The 23,932-nt window shown below is 35.1% G+C and overlaps 1 protein-coding gene across 1 annotated transcript in view; it reads right to left on the minus strand.

The window, feature by feature from the left end:
* Positions 1–6,307: 6,307 nt before the first annotated feature.
* The window catches only part of LOC138715643 (chymotrypsin-1-like), a 37,260-nt gene continuing 19,635 nt past the window's right edge, over positions 6,308–23,932 (minus strand). The window contains exons 6-8 of the mRNA XM_069848718.1: positions 21,061–21,272; positions 13,227–13,287; positions 6,308–7,007 (exon numbers count right to left, since the gene is read on the minus strand). Of these exons, the coding sequence (XP_069704819.1) occupies positions 6,850–7,007; positions 13,227–13,287; positions 21,061–21,272 (431 nt within the window). The 3' untranslated portion in view covers positions 6,308–6,849. The remainder of the gene's footprint in view (positions 7,008–13,226; positions 13,288–21,060; positions 21,273–23,932) is intronic.

Consider the following 23,932-nt stretch of genomic DNA (forward strand, 5'->3'; position numbering starts at 1 on the left):
AAAAAATGCATTTAGAAGCTTAAAGTACTGTCTTTTGTTAAATATTTACTAACTAATTTTAATATAATTATTACAAATTTTTTTTGTAATTCAATTATTAAAAGTTAGATATCAATGTGAAATAGCCGTATTAAAAATCCAAAAAAAATGCCTACTAGGTGCACTGAAGTAGGTATTCTTAATAACTCCAGAAAAAATCAGAATGGGATCTCCAATAGTTTAATGGAAATTTAATTACTTACGACACAATGTGTAGCGGTCGGTGCAGCAGCAGTGGACGGGAAGCGTTGAAGCGCGCTTGGAGGTTTATCGGCGCTGGATGATCGACTGAACGTTGCAACATTACACCCAGTACGTATCAAGTCACTCGAGGAAACACTGCTAATTTACTTATTAGGATATCTTCAAATATTTGTACATTATGCTTTTTAAACGTTTGTTTTCATTCACACTACACTTTAAATTTTCATTCGCCTACCTTCTTTCTTGAAAGAAAATTGTTTTACTGAATCTTCAGTTTTTGACAACGGAATGAAAAAATGTAATTTTAATGTACCAGTTGTTGGTTTTAGATTGTGGTATCTGGCCTGCAAATTTTCAATGTGGTTTTTGTGCTTATTCAATGGACAAAATATAAATGCCACTTTAGAAATGTTTTTTGTGACCAATCAAACAGTTCTTTTTTTGTTGATGTTGTTATAGGATCTTGTATAGGCTGCTCTCGTGGCAAGTCTTTTAACAGTTCCTCCAATGCCACCACATGGACCTTTACCACGCGACGTTGCAAAGAAGTGTCATTCAGCACTAATTACATAATCGTCTTCATGTAATTAATTATTTTCAAATTTATTTTTGTTTTATATCGTTAACTTGATCCATCGGAAAAGTAAATGATTTTTTTCATATAGTTGAACTCTTGCTTTAAGAAATTGATTGCTTCGGATTGAAAAAAAAAGTAAAAGGAATCGGTGTCATGTTTCATGCTTTATGAGATGACAACAATATTTGTGTGACGAATTTCTGTATCTCCTTTGAAATATAGGTACTACGAAAGGATGTATTGTGTCTTGGCATTTGTTCCAATGCACACCTTGTACTGAATCTTGTATTACAAATGAATAATTTTCAGAAAAGTCCACAATAACTATGTAATTTTCAGGTTGTATGTCATTTTCTTTGCATTCCGTCAAAAATAAAATGTGGCTGACTTTTGAAGGAATGACGATGCATCTTCTACATGAAAAACTTTACTTGCTAGGGAGCCTTTTACTCTTGGAAACTTTTCACGGGAGTATCGTTTTCGTTGTAGTTTTATTTTTCTTGATAGGGGATTCTATTGACATCAAACTCTTGTTTAATTCCTCAGTATTGGTGATTTCTAGCGCTGTATCCATAGAACTTCTAGAAGAAGAGCTGGGTTAATCACTCTCTCTGTCCGCATTTTCATTTGATTCATGTTTACTAATATCACAAGAACTACCGGCTTCACATATAATTTCACCTGACATATCCGGAAGTTGATAGATTTTTTACGGAATGAATCACATATTCGCACATTCAAAGACTCCTTTAAATTGAGCTTTATTAATAAATCGTGACTTATGCGTCTTAGTGTTCTTTTCTTTTTAAAAGCGTGATTAGGAAGGTCATATGGATTTAACACTTGTTATATATTACGCGATCTTTACCGTTACTCATGTTGTATAGAAGTCACGTCACTCCGTGAAATTCAAACCCTGACTGATTATTTTTCACTTCTACATTTTGTCTGCTACCATCTGTTTACTGCCATAAAGTTTACTGAAGTACCCAGCCTTGCTATCGTTAAACACTTGGCTATATTACAATATAAACATATAGCATTGTGAAGGGCTCCCCCTCTTAGCTGTGCTGACAATAATAAAATAACTTTAGATATTTACTGTTCCTTACAGTATTAATTATTTGATGAATGAATGCATTTCTTTTGTAGGGTGGTGAGATCAGTATCCAACGGGGGATTTCGTAAAACTTTTCGCGAGCAGCCTTCTAGCCTAGCCTATGGCTGCAAGTAGATCATTAACTGGGAATCGCGAGCGCGTGCATGCCTCCGGAAAATAAATTGTTACAAATGTATGTGTGCAGATCCCAAATTTCTAAATGCAGTAGTTTACAGATAATACATCAGGGAACAAGTCTATATTTTTTTCAGATTTTTAACTTGGCTATTTAATATAGTAATTTTGTTTTGAAAAAGAAATGATTAAAAAAATAGGCCAAATTTTAAATTTATTTATGATAGGCCTAAAGTAATAAAAAGTGTTGTATTTAGTCTTCAAAATGCGCCAAACCGAAAATCTCAATTATTTATAGACTCAGAGTTCCAAATGAGTTTATGTAACAGTGCGCGCATAATTTGCGTAATTTCAGATAGTCATAACTACACAAATAATTAATAATTGTGAAAATAAAACAATACGGGTATCCTTATTTGATGTCTGGAATTCATGAAAAAGAATTCGACCATTTCCGAGAAGGTCGTGTTTTATTGCTGTGCGATTTGACGTGGAATGACTCAAAAGTGAAAATTACCATAAACGTTTAGGTTACAATTTTATTATTACATTACAGATTTGTGCCGAGTGTACATTTGTGAAGTTATTCCATCTCTCAGTAAGAAAAACAACGCAAATCAGATATATCTGGTGCATTGCGAGATCGTAGATGTCTTTCTTGAAAAATTGTATACTTGTACAGAAATACATTTCCATGTCTTATATATTTCATTTTATGATTACTGGCATTGCAAAGACAAAGTATAGGATAATGTAAAAGTTGATTTCAAAAATAGATATTGATGTATAATGTTTATATTCGACCTTCACTAGTAGAAAAAATGAAATTAGTTTGCTTACATCATATCCGATACAATAACGATGTGAACGAACGAGTGAGTATATCCCTAATATAGGCTACATATAATATTACGTAACATACAGTACCTACCTGGAAGAATTTATTGTAATCAATAGCGGATTGTGATAATGCTTATATTAAAAAAAAATGTTATTCCATATTATGTTTTGATATGGATGCAAACAGACGCAACACAATACATGCGTAATTATGCAGGGACATCATTTTATTTTACTAACATTTCTAATATTAACCTGGCTATACCTTTTGATTAACGGTTGAGAACCGGAAACACCGTATGCTACCCCCTTCCATGACTGGAGTTCGTTGATACTGGCGTGAAACACAAACAAATCACTCTACTAGGTATAGGAGGGAAGAAAAGTAGTTCATCCATTTACGTAAAATAGGAAATATCGCGATTTTGAGTTTGCTAATTTTCATTAGGTTTTTGTTTAATCAAAATACAGTATAATATTAACAATGAGTGTTTTTACTCACGAACTGCGCTGTTCATGTGAACGTATTCATTGTGCAGTGTATATTATACTGTCTACAGCACATTAGCGTACAATATAGAGAATGAAGTTAAATTGAAAAATAATCATAATATGGATATTCAAACACATTTTTTTTAAATAGTGGCCGTTCATTTCGATACAGGCTTCAGTTCTAATGTGCATATTATCGCACTATAGACTATTGTACTTAATTCCAATTACCAGTTTTGATATTCGTACTAGTAACTCATGTTGAAATAATTCTGTACCTACTCTATAAAAAAAAAGTACCTTACGTACTGTAACTTCAATCTTCACTTCTGCCCGATACGAAAAGATAAAATTACTCAGACATGTTATCTACCGTCCCTCCAAGTGGTTTTGTCGCAGAGTCGTAGAAAGAGGGGAAATCACGTGACAGTTAATTACTTAACGAGGCCCTTTTATTGAAGTTATTTTAAACAGTTGTATAATATTACTTAGACGTCCAATTCCTAACAGAAATTAATGTTTTCTGAAAAGAGCTAAGTCACCCCACCCACTAGCCTTTGCAGAGGGGCGAGTAGAAGCGGGTGGGAGGAACCGGAATGCGACATAGGCATACGGACAACAGTACCTGTGCGAAAATATGATTCAATATTGAAAGTTCTTTCGTCACTGGAAAACGCGAACATATTTATGGAACTTACTACACTTACTAACTCAGTATTATTTAGTATGACCGTAAGGCGACTTTGACTTCATTGGAAGTTTACTAGTAGTAGAGGGGATGGGAGTGAAGTACATTAAAAAACTCAGGTACAATAAAAATTGAAGTAAAATTAAAATGATGTCCCTGTACAAGCTTGGCATTACTCACAGATGGATGCAATATTAATAACATTTACGGAAATTCTCATTGCTTGTATATAGTATCTTGTTAAATTGTTAATTTCTATGGCTATAATGCATTACTACTCATATTATTGGAGGACTGACTTATCCATAGCTTACTTAGTTTCTTTCCGCTCATTAGATACACTTGAATCTCATAGCAAATTGTATTTCTTGTGAATGTTCGATCCCGCTACGCAGAATACACGGGAGAAAAAGAAAGTACTTAAACTAATTGAAAATAAACTCAAAATTGTAGCATACCAATCTAAAGCTATAATCACTGCCAAAGCTATAAATTCACCCACCCTTTCCCAGTATCTTCGTTTCTTTGGTTCGAATTCTCATGGAGTAAGAAATTCGTTCATGAAATTTCGGTCAGTACATGGAACCGGTACCCATCCAGCATTATGACGCACTTGGTAGCTACAATAGGTAGCGAAATTCGGTTACGAAAGTCAGATATAACGACTATCTACTATCTACTAAAGAACAATTTAAAGACATGAGTTTCTTTGTTAAAGAAAAATTGCACTATTTTAAAGACATTTTATTTTCTTCTGTAGAAAATACACCCAATGTAACATTGACAAGTATCAGCCTTTTTATTTCACTATGTTGAAATGATGGTGAATTACGTTTTCGTTTTACATAGTTTTTCATTTCATATATTGTTGCAGTGAATAACAAACCAGATTTTGAAATTTTCAAAGGAGTATGATTGCCTGTTGCTACAAAACGGAGCCTTATATCTATATAGAGAAACTTCGTTCCATTTTTGCAGAAACAATGGGGGCGTATTTTAAATATTTTACATAAGCATTATTTATCTCAAAATCTGCATCATTATTACAAATTTTCTTATTTGAAATTTCGTCCTCGGCATCTTGCTATTATTCGTCTTTACAAGACGTCGAATATTGCTTGCTACGAATAGCAGTATTCGGTTGTAATGTTACCGATCAACTAAAGTTCACTGCTCAACGAAACACACTGAAATCCCCCACCTCAACGCAATTACGTACTGGTGCCTAAAGTCAGAGGCGCATGAAGCCCAATGTAACGGCATACAATTCTTAGCCTTACTTATTAAGCACAGTCTAGTATATACAGTCACGAAGCTCAATACGTGGTAAATATGCATCCATAGATAGTTGCTAACCACTAGGATCGCTACTATCGCCTCATCACATACAATGCGAAATAGTACCTGCACAGTCTATTATTCCTATAGTATCCTCACAACTCAAGCTTCGTGACTGTATATACTAGACTGTGTTATTAGTATGACAACTTTGAGACATTTGTAGAGAAAAGTGAATCATAACAATGTTTTTGCCGTACGTGTACAGCATATATTATAAAAATTACCGGTTTCCATGTAGGTGTGCCAAAAATATATTGGCATTGATTTTTATTTAATACAGCAAATATGTATGTTAAAATCCCGTTAATAGCATGTCGATTCTAAAATATTAAAGGCAGATCTAGACCTGAATATTACAAGATATGTAAATAAAGTGCAAGATTTAGGCTTACAATGACATCAGATTAGAAGCAGGACCGAAGGTTTCAACAATAAAGTCTTGCGCCAATTTAGCAAATATAATCGTCGTCAGTTATCATCAGAGATCGGCGCAATGTGAAGAACATTTTGCTAAAATAAGAAATTTACTTTGCCAAGATATAAAAATATGAAATACTCAATTTGGGGAAGGTTTACACTATAATTTACAAAATAAGCTTTGAGGTTAAGAGTTTCATTTATATATTTAATATGATAGTAAATAAAATACAATAAATCTGCACAATTAAATAGTTTCTCAGCATCATTAAATTCTTAACTGAATGCAAGAACTAGATAACTAAAGTATATTATTATTATAATGTACCGAAGTACATATGATATTTCCATGCAGATATTCTGCGTCATCATACGATACGGATCCCGGCCAACTAGTCACTCATTACGAGTGCACCTCAGCACATGTGTGGACTTCGCTCCTAGGTTCATAGATATCTATGACGTAGTGCAGAGGGCGGCCACTAGAGGGAACCCAAGAGTTGGAACTTAAAACTGAGACGATTCTTCCGACGCCGGGATGGAATCCGGTGTGGCTTAGTGGATAAAGCGTCAGCACGTAGAGCTGAAAACCGGGGTTCAAATCCCGGCGCCGGAGAGAATTTTTCTCCGTTCCATTACTCTTTCATCGTAGATAACTAAAGGTTGTACACTGAAGAAAAAAAAAATGTTAGACCTATAAAGGGTGGATTCAACACTGGTTACAATACAACACAAATAACTTTTCTATTTTTTTTCTGGCAAAAACAATTAGACTCCTTTGAGTTAATATTGTTTTATACGATTTGGTAGTTTAATATTTGCTGATATTTCACTGCTCCAACCTTCGAGAAATGGCAGTAACGATTAAACCATCAGTGAATGAAGAGTAGGTTGTGTGCCACTTGTTCAGTTTTTATAAATACGCTAGTTAGTTAATAATCTCATAACAGTAGAATCTACCATCTGTTCTTATGATGTTTTGAATTTATATACCGGTAACATTATTCTTGCTTCGTATCAATATTCGTCATAATCGTCGTCTTCTTCTTCTTTCTCATCTTCTTCTTCCTCATAAGACATACTCTTCGTTTTCGCCAACCAGTCAAAATGATCACATACACTGGTGTAAATGGTAGGATAAGTTTGACTGCAGTCTAACCCATAAGAAGTGATACCTGGTAATATGAAAACAAAAATAGTTACTGTCAGTGTGCTTTCTTGATGGCGATTGTCCTTCATCATCATCATCATCATCATCATCATCATCATCATCATCATCATCATCATCATCATCAGGCAGCGCATTTTCATTCCCAAACAAGTTAGGGATGTTATCGGTTAGTACTTCCTGGAGGTTCAGTGTTTCGAAATGCTTACGTCGCGTCGGGACGCTATGAAATGTATAGTTCTGTAAATAATAATAATAATAATAATAATAATAATAATAATAATAATAATAATAATCAAAGAGAGCAGATGGGGTACGTTATCAGTGGACACAAGTTTACTATACCGAGAGCTTTGACTATGTCGCGAGGTGGGGGAAGGGGTCTTACCTACAAGGTACAGTCATTGTACGCGCAGAGCTCTCTGATGTTATATGTGCTGTCTTAGATAGTTTTCAATACCTGTGCATTTCCTGGCGTATTTGAATTTCGTATCTTCTTCATATTCTTCTCTATTGGTCCTTCTACACTATTTCCTTTATTTACTTTTTTCTTATCGCAGTCCTTCTAATTAGTTCTACTGTGTTTACCGTAAGTGCAAAGCATTTATTTGCCTTTACATTACAACATAGTTTACTATATGCGGAAAAAAAATAAACCTCGGCATGTACAATTGCAGCGATTTGTTGAGGAGTTCGGATCGAAGCACTTTTCCACGGATGCTGAAAACCTTACATGCAAGGTATGTAGAGTCGATCTACTGAGGAATAAGAGATATCATGTACAAAAACACTACAACTCTAAAAGACACAAGGAATTTTTTTAAGTTGTTGAATTTGAAGAAAGTCGAAGCTATTTCAACGAGTTCAAATATGGAATGTGATTTTTACCAAGACTTGGGCCACATGTTAGTTAGGGCAAATATTCCATTTAAAAACTGAAACACCCATGTGTCTGATCATTTTTGCAAAAATATACAGGTAGAACACATTCTACTCTGCGTACGGGTTATTTAGCAAAATGTTATGAAGATGTCTTACGTGAAATTAGAGAAACCTTAAAAGATGAAAAATTGTGGGTATCTATAGACGAAACGACAAATATTGCAAACAGATTCATTGTTAATGTTATTGTTGGGGCACTTCAAACTGAATGTGTGGGCAAATTTTTCTATTGACATCCGAAGAGGTAGAGAAAGTAAATCATGTTATCATTGCAGCTCTGTTTGAAAACTCAATGCGTATATTGTGGTCTGACGAAATGAAAGCAGAAAAGCTCTATTTGAAAACTCGATGCGATTATTGTGGTCTGACGAAATGAAAGCAGAAAAGCTGTGTTTGAAAAATCAATGCGATGATTGTGGTCTGACGACTTGAAAGCACTGTAACAAATGCAGTCACGAAGAAGAGCAATGTAGTACAAAGTAAAATACTATGTTTTCTATGTTGTTTTATTTATATACAATATATTGTTCTTATGTAGTTACATTAATATCATGTAACACAAAACTATGTATGTTGTAATTAAATGTACAATATAAACAATAGGTTATTTAATATTATAAAGTGAAATTACTGAATAGTAAAGATAATTTGCTGCAGGAACTGTACTCCAGTCGTCGTTATTGTAGCGACACGATGACATTCCCCCCTCCCTTCCTTGCTCCCTAATACATTACGATATAGTCCATGTAGCAGTTAACTCAACGGTTTACGTACACCAAATGCTCTCTCTGATAATAATAATGAAGCATGACAAGTGTAAGTGGAATTGCTACTAAATTGAAATGGTTTGCCCAGCTACTTTTTAACCACATAAACGCACTAACACTTCGAAACTTGCGCTCTACAAAATATCAGTGTTACATATGACAAAAAATATAATTAAATAGATAATAATACTCAACTAATATATAGAATAGGCCTATATACTGTAAAACATAATAGTAAATATGATACACATTAGGTGTATATACTCTATATACATACAATGAAATTAATTAATTTAACAAAATCAGTTCCATTACGGTGAACAAAAACATGTTCAAAGATTATGAAATTAATATATTTTACCATAATTGACAGTAAAAATTTGTTTAGGCTAATAAAATGTTCTTCCTACGTCACATGACGTTACAGCAGTGATCGCCAAAAGCTGTGTCGCGACACATGCCCCTGTCTCCACTCAAGCGTAACCATTGCATCATACCCCCACTCTCTGTTTACAGCCATCACTTCGATATAAGTAAAGACATTTATCAGCAGCGGACTTACACATGTAATGTTACAAGTGTGTAGGATAACATTATGTTTCGATGTCTTTTCGAAAACAGATAGTAAGTAAAAACTTAATTTTAAGGAGCATGGAAGGAAAAGTATTCATTTTGTGCAGATGACAAGAATATGAGATACTTAATTTGTCGTAAAATGTTAATTGAAGTATAAAAGAACAACGTACGTTGTCATTATTTTTCTTGTTATGAAGACGACCACGCTCTTACCTGTAACTTGAATAATAAACGAACAATAAAAAGTAACGGCTTCTATGTCTTAATCGGGGTAAAATACTTCGACGTTTTTTTCGACGTATATAATGTAATTTGAAAATTTCATTAATAAATAAACAATAAAAAGTATTGGCTTCTATGTTTTAATCGGTGTAAAATACTTACACGTTTTTTTCTACGTATGAGTCTAATTTGAATGTTTCATTAATAAATAAACAATAAAAAATATCGGCTTCTATGTCTTAATCGGAGTAAAATACTTCAACGTTTTTTTAAGTATGTAGTGTAATTTACAACTTCGTGACCAGCCTGGTACTTTTTCTAATTTCAAATATCTGCTGATGTAAAGTACACATTCTTTCTATGGTAAATAAGAAAATAAATTTATTTTATTCTATTAATAATAAGTTACAAAAATAATTAATAGGAGGATGAAAGATTAACATTGGAAAAAGTGTGTATAGTTAATAAGTAGAAGAATATTATATTGCTTTCGTTTTTTGGTCACAGTCCGTCTCTGCACTGTTATTCACTGCATTACCTGAGGAGATACCGACTCCACCCCTCTCCCTGCGATAGTGGTGTGCGGTTTGCATTTCTATTACGTCACAATTTCGTGGTGTTTGGCAACCACTGCGTTACAGGGACATACATGTAATATATACAAATAATAATTCAATTATCAAAACTTATCCCGTTACAGTGAACGAAAACGCATTCTGAGGTTAAGAAATGCAAATATCTTACGAACGTCTTTGTTTAAATTGAAAAAATGTTCTTTCTATTCACATGACATTACAGGGACATATATTTATAATACATTACATCATTGTTCTTTAATGACCTCATTTCATCAATCTTATTGGAAGTTACAGTACCTTTGATGTCACTCATTTAAGAATAGCCAGAGTTTTTATGGAGTACATTTTAAGTGTTTGTTTCACACTGTCAGGAGTGTTCAGAGACGAGCCCACTTACAAAACTATTTAAAACAAAATGCAGATAAAAATGAAATACAATATAATATAGTTTTATAAATTAATAGTACATTATGCAACAAGCCTATAATGATAGTAATTAAGAAGCGAGTATGGATGTTTATGAAACGAGCGCAAGCGAGTTTCATAATTTTCATACGACCTTCTTAATTACCATTATAGGCGAGTTTCATACGACTTTTTATGCTCGACCATATTTCTAACTTGAAATTATTCAGATGTATACATTTTCTTTGTATCTGACAAGATCGGAAGTGCCTTGTTCTAGGTCGTGAATTGTGAGATGTGCGCAGACGCAAAAGTATTGATTTTTTCCGAGGAACAATAATGTCATTGACCTTGTGTAATCCCGTTAAACTTGGTATAACCTTGATTATTGAATTCGACATTGAAAAACGAGATGACAAATTGAATTTATTTGAATATTATTTACAATTAACGCTAATTATATTATAGTAACAGAACATAACCTTCTGCGACAGTATTGGATTTCCAGCCTCCGTGACTTTTCGCTAATTTTTTTTCGTTTGCATATCCGAGAATAATCGATACTTGCGGTTTTATAACGGTACAAAGGTGACTTGTTATTGGCTGAACACATGTAAGCTGAGTTGTCATTGGCTGAAAACACCTGTACTTTAATGAGTAGGTGTACTTTAATGACATGCATTAAGGGACTGCTACCAGGTGTATAATTACTACATTTCGGCATGGTCGAGCATAAAGTAATTTAAAATAATTTTAACAAAAAAGTCTGAATGAAAATGAAACTTATTCAGTACTGTTCTCCAACCAGGAGATTAATCTTGACAGAAATGTGCTTACTATTGCGTCATCTATTGGAGCGAAGTAGATAGATAATATTATCGTTATAACGTCAGTTTAAAAATCATGCGCTCTCCTGCATATGTTATTTCCTGTATGGAGGGATTAAAAGACTAGGAGATTAACAGTGATCTAATTTTGTAACTAGGATAGTATAAATATGTGTATCAGTGTTATTGTTTGTGCTGTGAGAGCTAGCCAATACAGATACGAGTACCCACGTGTGTGACCTTATGACATCAACATTCATTCACAGCATTACCCCGCTGCGTCTCATTCCCCAGAGACTTTCTCGTGGTTGGAGAAAAGTAGTAGAATCAGATCACAATGTGGTCGTAAGTTGGTGTTTTACATATACAAGACTACATAAATTCTTGTAACAAAGACAGCAGAGCAGGTTTAGCGTGGCTAAGATTGGGGGCATGGAAGGGTAATAAAATTGTCAACGAAGAAGGGGAGCGTCTTTGTCCGCTTTGCAAAGAAAAGGATTCCTATAAGCATATTTTATTACTGTGTGTCGAATTGGAACTTGTACGGCGAAAATATTTACCCCCCTCGATGCTAAGTCAGAGTAGGAGTTCGCTTGCATGTCTTGACCTCATGGGGAATAGAGAATGGGAATAAAAGACTGGATTGTTTCTCTTGAAGGCGAGAAAGATTAGAGCTGCAGCTGTCGAAGTCTGCGATGCGAACTGAGGAAGGGATAATAGTATCCACCCAACTGTACACTTTTAGTTCTTTTAGGTTAGGATATATTATATAATATGTTTTATTGTGCCATTTCCATTTTAATATGTGTATTCTTGTAGAGAGTAGTTAAATGTAATCCTAGGTGGGGGGGGAAACCTACAAAGGAGGATTTGTTTCAGGTACGAAGCACGTACGGTCAGAAAACCCGTGCATTGGATTAGACAAAATTATGATAATATAAAATTTGTATGTGTAATATTAGTCAATAAATCCATCTATCTACTATCTACATATACAACATTGACGATGGGGTGCCTGTATTGTAATGATTCATAGTACCTGCTTATGCAATCACCTGACGTAATAGATGTACAAGAAGAAACTACCCGATCCACTGTACGTTTGGGAACACAAACGCGCTGCCTAATCATCATCATCATCATCATCATCATCATCATCATCATCATCATCATCAAAATCATGATCATGATCATCATCATCATCCCTCCACCACCATCTGTGCCTCCGCCTCCACCTCTTCATCCAACATTATATTCTTTGAAACATTATTTTTAGCCAGTTAATCACACTTTCAGTTAAGAACATACGAGGGTTGAATGAATGGGAGAGAAATTGGGAGGGGAAACATAAAAAGGTACACGAAAACACGTCATTGCAAGGGAGTTCGGGGCTGAGAAAAACAAAATAAGTGATCTCCAAGCCTGTTGACCACTTGTCTCGCTCAGAGTTTCGCTTCTCTACTGAAGGTGCTCCAGAAAATATTGAATAAGAAAATGCCGAAAATGTATGTAACGTAATAACTACCACATAAACGGGGAAGGGAAGGGAAGGGGTGGGGATGGGAGGGGAGGGGAGGGGAGAGAAGCATGACTGCAGAATCGGAAGAAGAAACGCTGGAAGTTAAGTCTGTGCATTGAAAGGTACTTCTCTTCTCGCAGTGCGAATGGAGTCGAGTAAACTCGCTCATGTAACGGGGATGATGATCGAAAGCTAACCCAAGGCCGTCGAAAGAAACGCCGGAAGTTACAGTCTGTATGAGGTTACCTTTGCTTACCCTTAAACTGCATGTGTTACTCAATTCGACGCCTGATCTCAACAACGGATAGATAAAAAAAAAAAAAAGTTATGGAAACACCACAGCTTGAGCCATATCATTATAATAATCGTATTCATCCATCTAGTGCTTACCAACAAACTCGTGTTTCCCTGTAGTTCTGTTTGGAAATATCAATGGTCCACCGCCATTCCTCTGTGGAAAAATAATTAATACATTTAAAAAAAAACCGTTCATACTGTCCTAATCTAAAATTCTCAATTACTATTGCTACGTACATTTGAATGTTAGAAGGGTAGTTAACGCGTGTTTGAAAATAAATAACGGTAGCTAATTAAAAATGAATAAAAATATATTTTTGATTGCTGAACTAGTTGAGGATTCTAGGAGCAAGGAAGAAGCGACGAATAACGTTTCAGTGTATAATCACTAAAGGTAGGAATTATACCACAACATGAGGATAGTAGGTTAGTTGAGGCATTGACATGGGAAAGGTCGTAACTGCCAAAAATTCGAATTTTTAGGTTTTTCATTGAGAAGGTAGTAAATGGCCATGCCAATGGCACAGAGAAGGTAGCATGTCCGTATGTAATGAAACGAAGTTGGAAACGTAGTCATTAGATGCTGTAAGTTGTATGTGCACAGCTATTGGCGCGGAGAAGGTAGTAACTCCTTTTATAACATCAGAGTTTGTCTAGACAAATATGGGCTGATAACTGTGCAGGGCAGAATAAGAATCGCGATGATTCTAATGGTCCTGATTTACATTACTGCCAAGAAACATTTTGATTCAGTGGGCTTGAAATTCCTGCTTTCAGAACATTCCTACATGACATGTGATAGGGAATTTGGCATCATAGAGAAAAGAAAAAAAAAGATGCAAGACCATGGTTCCAGAAGAGGTAAGGCCTAATAATGTAATAATGGTGAAGGATGAGGATTTCTTCGACTTTTCTGCAAAATGTGACAAGTTTTTGAATACAAATCCTATCAAAATCAGCACCCTCAACTGGATTAGACTCTCAAGAGATGATTTTCCTCTAATAAAAACAAGACAGTCATTTAATGACCTTGAAATGTGGACAGGGCACAGGATTTTTAAGAAAGGACAGTCATTAACGTCAATCACTAACTTGCAGTGCTTGGAACTCCTTGAAAGAAGACCAGTCGTCCCTGATGCCAAAAAGAGAGACTTGTTATCTATGTTAGACTTCCTCGATGGAAAGTATCATGCATTTTACCGAAAAATTTGTGCATAATGTATAAATAACGTTAATTCTCAGTTTGGCTAAGGAGTGATTTCAATGTTGTATTTCCATAAAATAGGATTTCACAGATAAATCTGTGCCAGACTCTTCAAATTTCATATGTAACACAAACATGAGTGTATACCTTTCATTTAAAGCAGTTTCTGTAATAATGTAAGTGAGAAAGTGTTCATAAATTTGTTTTTTGCTTCCCCTGAAAAATTTTGTTTTTGGCAGTTACTACCTTTCCCATGTCAACGCCTCAGTTGTGCTTAGATTAGCGTTACGTCATGAATGACGTCAAGCCTGAGATATGGCCAGGCTACAACTGAAACGTGTTTTGTATCGCAGCAATTGAATGGGGATATGTTTCTCGGGCATACAACGAACACTGTATGCGTACTTAACCTTGTAGTCTCTGTGAATAAATTCCTATCTTTAATATTCACTAAAGCTGTGACATAGGCACTAAAAAAAATACAAAAATAGGTAGGGAAAAAGGCAGTAAAAATGCTTGAAAAGGCATTTACTGTATACAGGGTGTTAAAAAAGTATCCACTATTTTAGGAAGCGCTAGTATGCATCAAAACAAGAAAATAATGTCTAATAAGCATGGGTCCTACAACACATACTTTCTGAGATCTGAACACTTGTTCATAGGAGGTGCTCAATGTAACGTACATTTATGGCAATGCATTCCTCTGCCCTTCGGCGTAAGGAATCACGAACTTTTTGAAATTTGTTTCAATGTGCTAATAAGAAAGTCCTGATAACGATCCCCAGTTAAACTCAGTGGTAGCACGTATGACCCTATTATTCTATCACCAAGAACGCCTGCCCATAAGTTGACTGAGAATCGGTTCTTTATGCCTTGTTTCTTCAACTGCATGGGGATTTTCATCAGCCCACACATGCTGATTACAAAAATTCACAACACCATCTCTGCTGAACCCCGCTCATATCCGCAACCAGACTTTTGTTTTCAGTATTCTTTGCGACGTATCATTATTCCATGCCAGGGGTTTCAACTACAGTATGATTATCTGGTAGCCTGCTGTATTGTAGGGCAGAGAAGTGCATTGCCATGAATTATATATATATATATATATATATATATATATATATATATATATATATATATTCTAAATTCTCCATTGCAAACGATGTTCTTCTGTCACTAAGACTGTTCTGAAATGCAAAGCAAAAGATCTTCTCAGCCTCACAAGTCGTGAATGGAGCATATGCAAAATTAACCAACCCGACGTAGTACTTCGACGTAGTTCGAGTTTCTAATATAGCCCAACTTTCATTATTGTATTCCATCCAGGACCCTGTCTTACATAGCAGCAGCTCCAGTCTTTCCTAATGTGTTTCCAGAGTGTGGACTGGACAGAGACTTGCATATTATTGTTTATTTCGTAAGAAATTCCGTTAATATTTCATTTTCCAGATTATTGAAAGGAATTTTTCTGAAATCATTGCAGCGCACAATTTTGAACAGAATTTTTTTCTGGATACCATCGTCTGATGGAATTTGGAAAAAGAAGGCTATTTTGATTTTTTTGTCTGGCAGCATTGTTTTTATGCCTTGTTGTATTTGTATATTCTTGCAGCAAACGATATTTTTTTTTTCACACTTAACCTGAATAGGAGAATAATTTACGAAACTTGAACTAATATTCGAAGTAATGCAATTAGATATCAAAATCTTACAACAACAAAACATAAAAACCTCGCAACCTATTATCTCTTGCCTACACCTGTGGAGTAACGGTTACCACGTCTGGGCGCGAAACCAGGTGGCCCGGGTTCGATTCCCGGTAGGGGAAAATTACCTGGTTGAGGTTTTTTCCGGGGTTTTCCCTCAACCCAATATGAGCAAATGCTGGATAAATTTAAAAGTCATGTTGGATATCAGATAAGTGTTGTGAAGTTATGTCGAATAAATCATTATTTTATTGTTTCAGTCAGTCACTTATCAATTATCAATGGCAGAAAAGATTCTGTTACATCAAAGGTACAATTGTTAAAAATCACGAATATTTTCGACTTTCATAGAAGTCATCTTCAGGTGATATTTTGGCAAAACAATATTTGAAGACTAGGTGAATACTTAAATACAGTGAAACACTTATAACTAATCTGACCATGTGTGTTTTAGGGGAGAGTCGAGTAGTATCGGACATCGGGTAATATCAGACAGTGAGTTTCTTTCATCTACCACACGATGATAGTACCTGATTGACATGGTTACGTTTCTGTGATGTCGCATAGAGAAACGTAATCATGTCATTCAGGTACTACCATATGGTGGTAGATGAAAGAAACGCACTGTCCGATACTACCCGATGTCCGATACTACCCGACTCTCCCCTACATAAATTAGTGGAATAACATACATGGTTTTAAAGTAACATACAGAGTAAAGAATTTTCCATTAATCATGATTGTGATATAATATGTTAAGGCACATGCAGTGTGTTTAAATTATCGGATTAAAATCATTTAAAACGTTTTTAAGATTGTTGGCCTTGGAAGGCTATATGAAGTGAGTTGTGTAGAGGTCTCAGTCTATTCGCCGTGGTGAGAGGCGTTTTGTAAAAATGATGTACATTGCCGCAATGTAACGCCGTCATGAGAAGGCCTCATCGTCGGGAATTCTCAATGTACATCATTTACAAAACGCCTCTCACCACGGCGAATAGACTGAGACCTCTTCACAACTCACCTCATATAGCCTTCCAAGGCCAACAATCTTAAAAACTTTTTAAATGATTTTAATCCAATAATTTAAGCACACTGCATGTGCCTTAACATATTATATCACAATCATGATTAATGGAAAATTCTCTACTCTGTATGTTACTTTAAAACCATGTATGTTATTCCACTAATTTATGTAAAGCACACATGGTCAGATTAGTTATAAGTGTTTCACTGTATTTAAATATTCACCTAGTCTTCAAATATTGTTTTGCCAAAATATCACCTGAAGATGACTTCTATGAAAGTCGAAAATATTCGTGATTTTTAACAATTGTACCTTTGATCTAACAGAATATTTTCTGCCATTGAGTGACTGACTGAAACAATAAAATAATGATTTATTCGATATAAATGCTGGATAACTTTCGGTGCTAGACCCCAGACTCATTTCAACGGCATTATCACCTTCATCTCATTCGGACGACAAACAACCAAACATGTTGATAAAGCGTCGTAAAATAACCTACTAAAATAAAAATGAAAATAGGCCTACTATCTCATTACAACATTGGAAGAACAAATTAGGATCATTTGAAGCAACACGCTCCTACACAATGCTCGTTTTGGCATTGTTTCGGCTTGAGCTATTCTCGTCGTTGTGGTTTAATGTAGAATCTGTATACCTTATTTTATTTCATGGAGTGCAGTTTCATAGAAAAGACTTTGCCGACAGACCTTCTACTGCCCACTGCTAATTGGTAGTCATAAATAAATGCCTTCCTCACTGTAACGGAAATCTTGTCTTCTCCTGCTAGTAACCAATCACAACCCTCGTTCAGAAGAATTGACAGGCCCCCGTCAAATCCACGTGGAGGCAGAGTTGTCGCATCTTTTCCGAATTCCAAGAATCCCGTCAGTTTCACTGCATAATTTCGAGGGTCATCAGGATTGTGGCAACTGTGCAATGTCGGGACGAGGGGACAGGATGGAATTGTCAGAGTTGTTTGTGTAGGAAGTCATGAATCTGTAAGTGGGTGTTCAAAGGAGCCACCGAACTGCACTCCTTGAAATAAAATAAGGTATACCAATTTCACCATTGCCTCTTCAAATGACATAACACTCTCAATAAAAATGAAAATATGAAATGAAACAGAACTATAATGAACTGTTATTTGAATAATGTCTGCAAGAGAACAGTGATGCCATATTTTAGAAACTTAACTACTGACTATGACGCAATCAGTGTTAAAACAGCATGATTTTCGTTCCCATAGAAACGAGCTAAACATTCATCACATTATTCACCCACAGTACTCCTTCCATCATATCCCTTTTTTTTTTAGTTCCTTGTGTGAATCAAGGGAAGGACCGATTTTAAACTATGAAAAGTTAAAAGATGAAATAGACATTTGTAGGCTTAAATTCCAGAAATAAGCACTTATACTAAAATAGGCAATTTGAGGCATTATGAAACTTCCATATCTTATTCCTAAGACTCTATAATTAAAGAGCTTTTAATTTTGAATGAAGGAACAAAATATGCAAAAAGGGCAAAGTCACAACTCTAATGATCACTTATTAATAAAATTATAATTAGTACCGGATTAAGGAATTTTAAAATAGTTACTAGTTATTAAAATCATCGGTATCAATTAATTCCCGCACGCTTACTGGTTTAATAGAGTTTGCGGCACGATTAAAGAACTGGCTACTGGAAGGCTTATCTGAGAAAAGTGGGAATCCTTTCGTCACACTGAAAGAAATGTTAGAAACTAAAGTAAAAGATCAATAGTAAAGATTCGAAGAACTTCTTAAAAAAAATTGACAAATTGTCTTGAAATTGGCGTTAGTGGGTACAGGATTCTATCAAATTATTAACATAATGCCTGAATTACAGTATAGTAACTGTATTGTGAATTGTATCAAGGAAGATGAAAATATATACCGTAGGATTCTAGTTTCCATTTCTAGTTCATTACTAATTCTTGAAATTAAAAAAAGTCTCTATTGTAACCTTAGTGACAGCAGACAATGCTGAAGATTTTTTGTTTACAAAAATATAAAGGTTGTAAATTGTTTGAATTCATTACAATGCGATTATTACTCTTCATGACGGTATTATGAATTTTATTACGGCCGAAATGATTAGAGCTTTTATTTACTATTTTTTTAAGTAACTGAACACCATTGTGAACTTGAGTTGTGCAGAAGAGGAAGAATAGGTTAGATTTTATTTTTTCATTGCCATCCACTTAGATTTCGTGACCAATTTAGAAGTAATTTAAAATCACATTAAATTTCCTGCTTCGAACAAGCCTGATCTGTGAATTCAGTTTGGTATTAGAAAACATTTATTTTCCATGAACTCACATCTCAGCTCATTATGACGTCACACTGCATCACATGGCATATAGGACAGTATGTGGTTAATTAACGTCCAAAATACCACTGTGCCATTCCATACTAGTCGTACGTGCATGTTCCAAAATACCACTGTGCGCCTGTGTATGGTACTGTTATTTGGAACGTAGTATTTTCAAGGAGTTGGAACTGTTACGAGAAAATAACATTTTCCATCTCTAGTGGTCATACGCCACCGTACGGACAGATTCGATCATTCTTGCCTACGCAGAAAGGTACCACTCCACTCACTATCGCTTAGGTTTCTCGGGATTGGTGCTCCACAATACCCTCATAATAAGCCGAGGGACTGACTATCTGGGACCGGTCTGCATAGGAACGCTTTATACAGGGACATCATTTTATTTTTACTTCAATTTTTATTGTACCTGAGATTTTGAATGTACTTCACTCCTACCCCTTCTACTAATGAAGTTCAACCGTCCTCAACACAGATCCAAGACCGCATAAACATAGTAAACTTACGGTCATAGTAAACAGTACGTTCCAAAAATATATTCGCGTTTTCCAGTGACGAAAGAGCTTTCAATATTAAATCATTTTCGCACAGGTACTGTCGTCCATTTGCCTACGTCGTATCCCGGTTTCCCCCACCAGCTTTTATTCGCCAACTAGTGGCTGGGCTGTCTTAGCTCTTTTCTGAGAACATGAATTTCAGTTAGGAATTGGACCTCTACGTAATATTATAAAACTGTTTAAAATAACTTAAATAAAAGTGTCTCGTTAAGTAATTAACTGTCACGTGATTTCCTCCCTTTCTACGATCCTAACACATAACCACTTGGACGGACAGTCGATAGCATGTCTGAGTAATTTTATCTTTTCGGACCGGGCAGAAGTGAAGATTGAATTTACAGTTCGTAAGGTTCTCTTTTATAGAGTAGGTACAGAATTATTTCAACATGAGTTACTAGTACGAAGATCAAAACTGGTAATTGGAATTAGGTACAATAGTCTATAGTGCTATAATATGCACATTAGAACTGAAGCCTGTATCGAAATGAACGGCCACTATTTTAAAAAATGTGTTTGAATATCCACATTATGATTATTTTTCAATTTAACTTCATTCCCTATATTGTACGCTAATGTGCTGTAAACAGTATAATATACATTGCATAATGAATACGTTCACATGGACAGCGCAGTTCGTGAGTAAAAACACTCATTGTTAATACTATACTGTATTTTGATTAAACAAAAACCTAATGAAAATTATCAAACTCAAAAGCGCAATATTTCCTAGTTTACGTAAATGGATGAACTACTTTTCTTCCCTCCTATAGGCCTACCTAGTAAAGTGATTTGTTTGTATATTACGTCAGTATCATCGAACTCCAGTCGTGGAAGAGAGTAGCAAACGGCGTTGATCCAGAGGTATAGGCAAGTTAATATTAAAAATGTTAGTAAAAATAAAATGATGTCCCTGTATATACCCGACCCAGGGCGATGGATTTTAAAACACAAACTAGAAAAAAAAATGTATTGCGCAACCTATATTCCTTATTTCACTCTGCTGTCACTAAAGATGAGTCATTAAGAAATTACCCTATTTATTTAACGCTCTTTTTACAAAATTTGGTACCTTACTTACCTTACAAGATTTGTCCGACTTCACGGTGTTCCATGCGCATATATGTTCAGGTGTTATCTTAACATGCTTTTTATTCTTATAAGTATTCCTGCATTGTTCTGGTTTGACATAACAAACATTTTCCTTCTGAAAAGTGACTGGATATGAATCTCTTTTTAGTTTTCTCCAGCCGATGGCAGTTAATTCGTCATCTTTTTCAAATATGTCGTTACCTGTTGATATTATATAATTAGAACAGCAGTTTCAGTATTTACTATATTATGCCTCATATTTCTTTCTGACGTAACTCTGAAAATCTGTCATATGTGGTGGTGGTGATGGTGGTGGTGGTGGTGGTAATTTATTTAACCTAGTAGAGATAAGGCCGTCAGGCCTTCTCTGCCCCTTTATCAGGAGATTCCAACTATAATATGAACAATAAAATTACAATTAGTAATAAATTTACAATTACAATTACAAATAAAATTATAGCATTAAATTTACAATTACAATTACAATAAAATTCAAAGTACGAAAAGATTACCTGACTAATGAAAGCTAGATAATTTATCATAGAAAAACAAAGAATATTTTATATTTACTGTATTACAAATTAAACCTGGAATAACAAAATTGTATAGTGATGAAATTATTAGATATTGAAATATTTTGTGATAGATTAAGGAAACTATTTACAAGAAATCAATTACTGACCAAGTGCCTAGTAAGTTTGCTTTTGAATTCAATTTTATTTCGAGAGTCCCTGATGCTAGCAGGTAGCGAATTCTAGAGTTTTGACAGGGCTATTGTGAAAGAGGATGAGTATGAAGAGGTGCGATGGGATGGTATTTTTAGTATTGTTTCATGACGAGAGCGTGTGTTCAGATTATGGTGGGAAGAAAGGTAAGTGAAGCGAGACGACAGGTACGAAGAAATAGAAGAGTTCAAGATTTCGAAGAGAAAGAGAAGTGAATGTGAATTTCTTTTCTTACCTAGTTTAAGCCAACCTATTGCTTCCAGGGATGGGGTGATATGATCATAATTACGAACATTGCTTACGAAACGTACACACAAATTATGAGCACGTTGAAGTTTCGTTTTGTTGTCGCTGGAAAGGTCAGTCAGTAAAATGTCAGCATAGTCAAAATAGGGAAATACAAGTGTCTGCACAAGGGACATTTTTAAGCAAGAGGGGAGATGAACATTTATCCTTTTTAGCACATGGATTATAGAATATACTTTTCTGCAGGTTTCTGTGATTTGCATGTCCCAGTTGAGATTATTATCCATGTGAATGCCAAGATTTTTTACTGAAGAACTGAAAGGGATATGCACTGTACTTACTTTAACGGAGGAAATGTCAAGGTGTTTTACAGCGTCGGTTTGCCGTTTCTGTCCTAATAGGCTATAATTGCTTGTATGGTACTCACTTTCGAGTTGGTGCTGGAAAATAATATAATCCCAAAGCTGTCTACATATTAGGTAACCGTTTATCATAATACCACAGTCTAGTATATACAGTCACGAAGATCAGTACGTAGTAAATATGCATCCATATATAGTTGCTAACCACTAGGATCGCTAATATCGCCTCATTACAGATAATATGAAATAGTACCGGCACAGTCTATTGTTCCTAGCACCCTCACAACTCAAGCTTCGTGACTGTATATACTAGACTGTGATAATACTGTATAACATGCCCGTCAAACTCGTGCTCCCAAGGCGCGAACGAATATGGAGGGGGTGATTGTGATTACTAGTCTCCTGACTGCTTCATGTCCCTTGAATTGACTCAACGTAAGGTAGGGTCTGGCACGTGAAAGTAAACAGAGCTGTTGTACGACTAACAGTGGCAGCTGGTACTGTGCATATACTTTGAACCCCTATTTTGGTATATACTTATTAAGTAATAACTTTATCATCATCCTTGTTTTTCTCAGTAGGTCTATTGGTCCGTAGAATGTATACAGGATGATTCACGAGGAGTTACCGCCACTTACGGAGCATATTCCCGAAGACATTTTGAGCAAAAAGTCATATAAACATGGGTTCTATTGTCAATATTTTCAGAGTTACACTAATTTGAAGTTGTTAAAAATACTTTTTTTTCTTCAGTTTTAAGAGTAGAAGAATATTACAATTAGAGAATGAACTATTTAGAAGTATAATTTCTTTAATTGGCTAGTATTCTGAAGCTAAAAGTGTGTATGAAGATATACGGATCATATGTAAAGACTAAGAGGAAGGCAGAAAAATAGAAAAGACTGGAGTATGCTGGATTTGCAGTGAAAGACATACCCTTGGGCAGAACACTATGAATGAATGAATAAATAAATACAGCAGTGCAAATTGTGGATTGTGAATCTCATGTAACAGTGAAAATTGTGGATTTTAAATCTTATATAAAAGTGAAAATGTTGGTTTATAAATCTCATACAGCAGTGAAAATTGTGGATTGTGAATCTCATAGAACAGTGAAAATAGTGTATTTTGAATGTTATACAACAGTGAAGGTTGTGGATTGTGAATCTCATACAACAGTGAAAATTGTGGATTTTGAATTTCATACAACAGTGAAAATTGTGGATTCTGAATTTCATACAACAGTGAAAATTGTGGATTGTGAATCTCATACTGTACAACAGTGAAAATTGTTTATTTTGAATCTTATACAACAGTTAAAATGATGTATTTTGAATCCCATACAACAGTCAAAATTGTGGATTGTGAATCTCATACATCACTGAAGATTATGGATTGTGAATCTCTTGCAATAGTGAAAATTGTGGATTGCGAATCTCATACAACAGTGAAGATTATGGATTGTGAATGTCATGCAATAGTGAAAATTGTGGATTGCGAATCTCGTACAACAGTGAAGATTATGGAT

This window comes from Periplaneta americana, chromosome 15, assembly GCF_040183065.1.
Source record: "Periplaneta americana isolate PAMFEO1 chromosome 15, P.americana_PAMFEO1_priV1, whole genome shotgun sequence".
Taxonomy (NCBI): Eukaryota; Metazoa; Arthropoda; class Insecta; order Blattodea; family Blattidae; genus Periplaneta; species Periplaneta americana.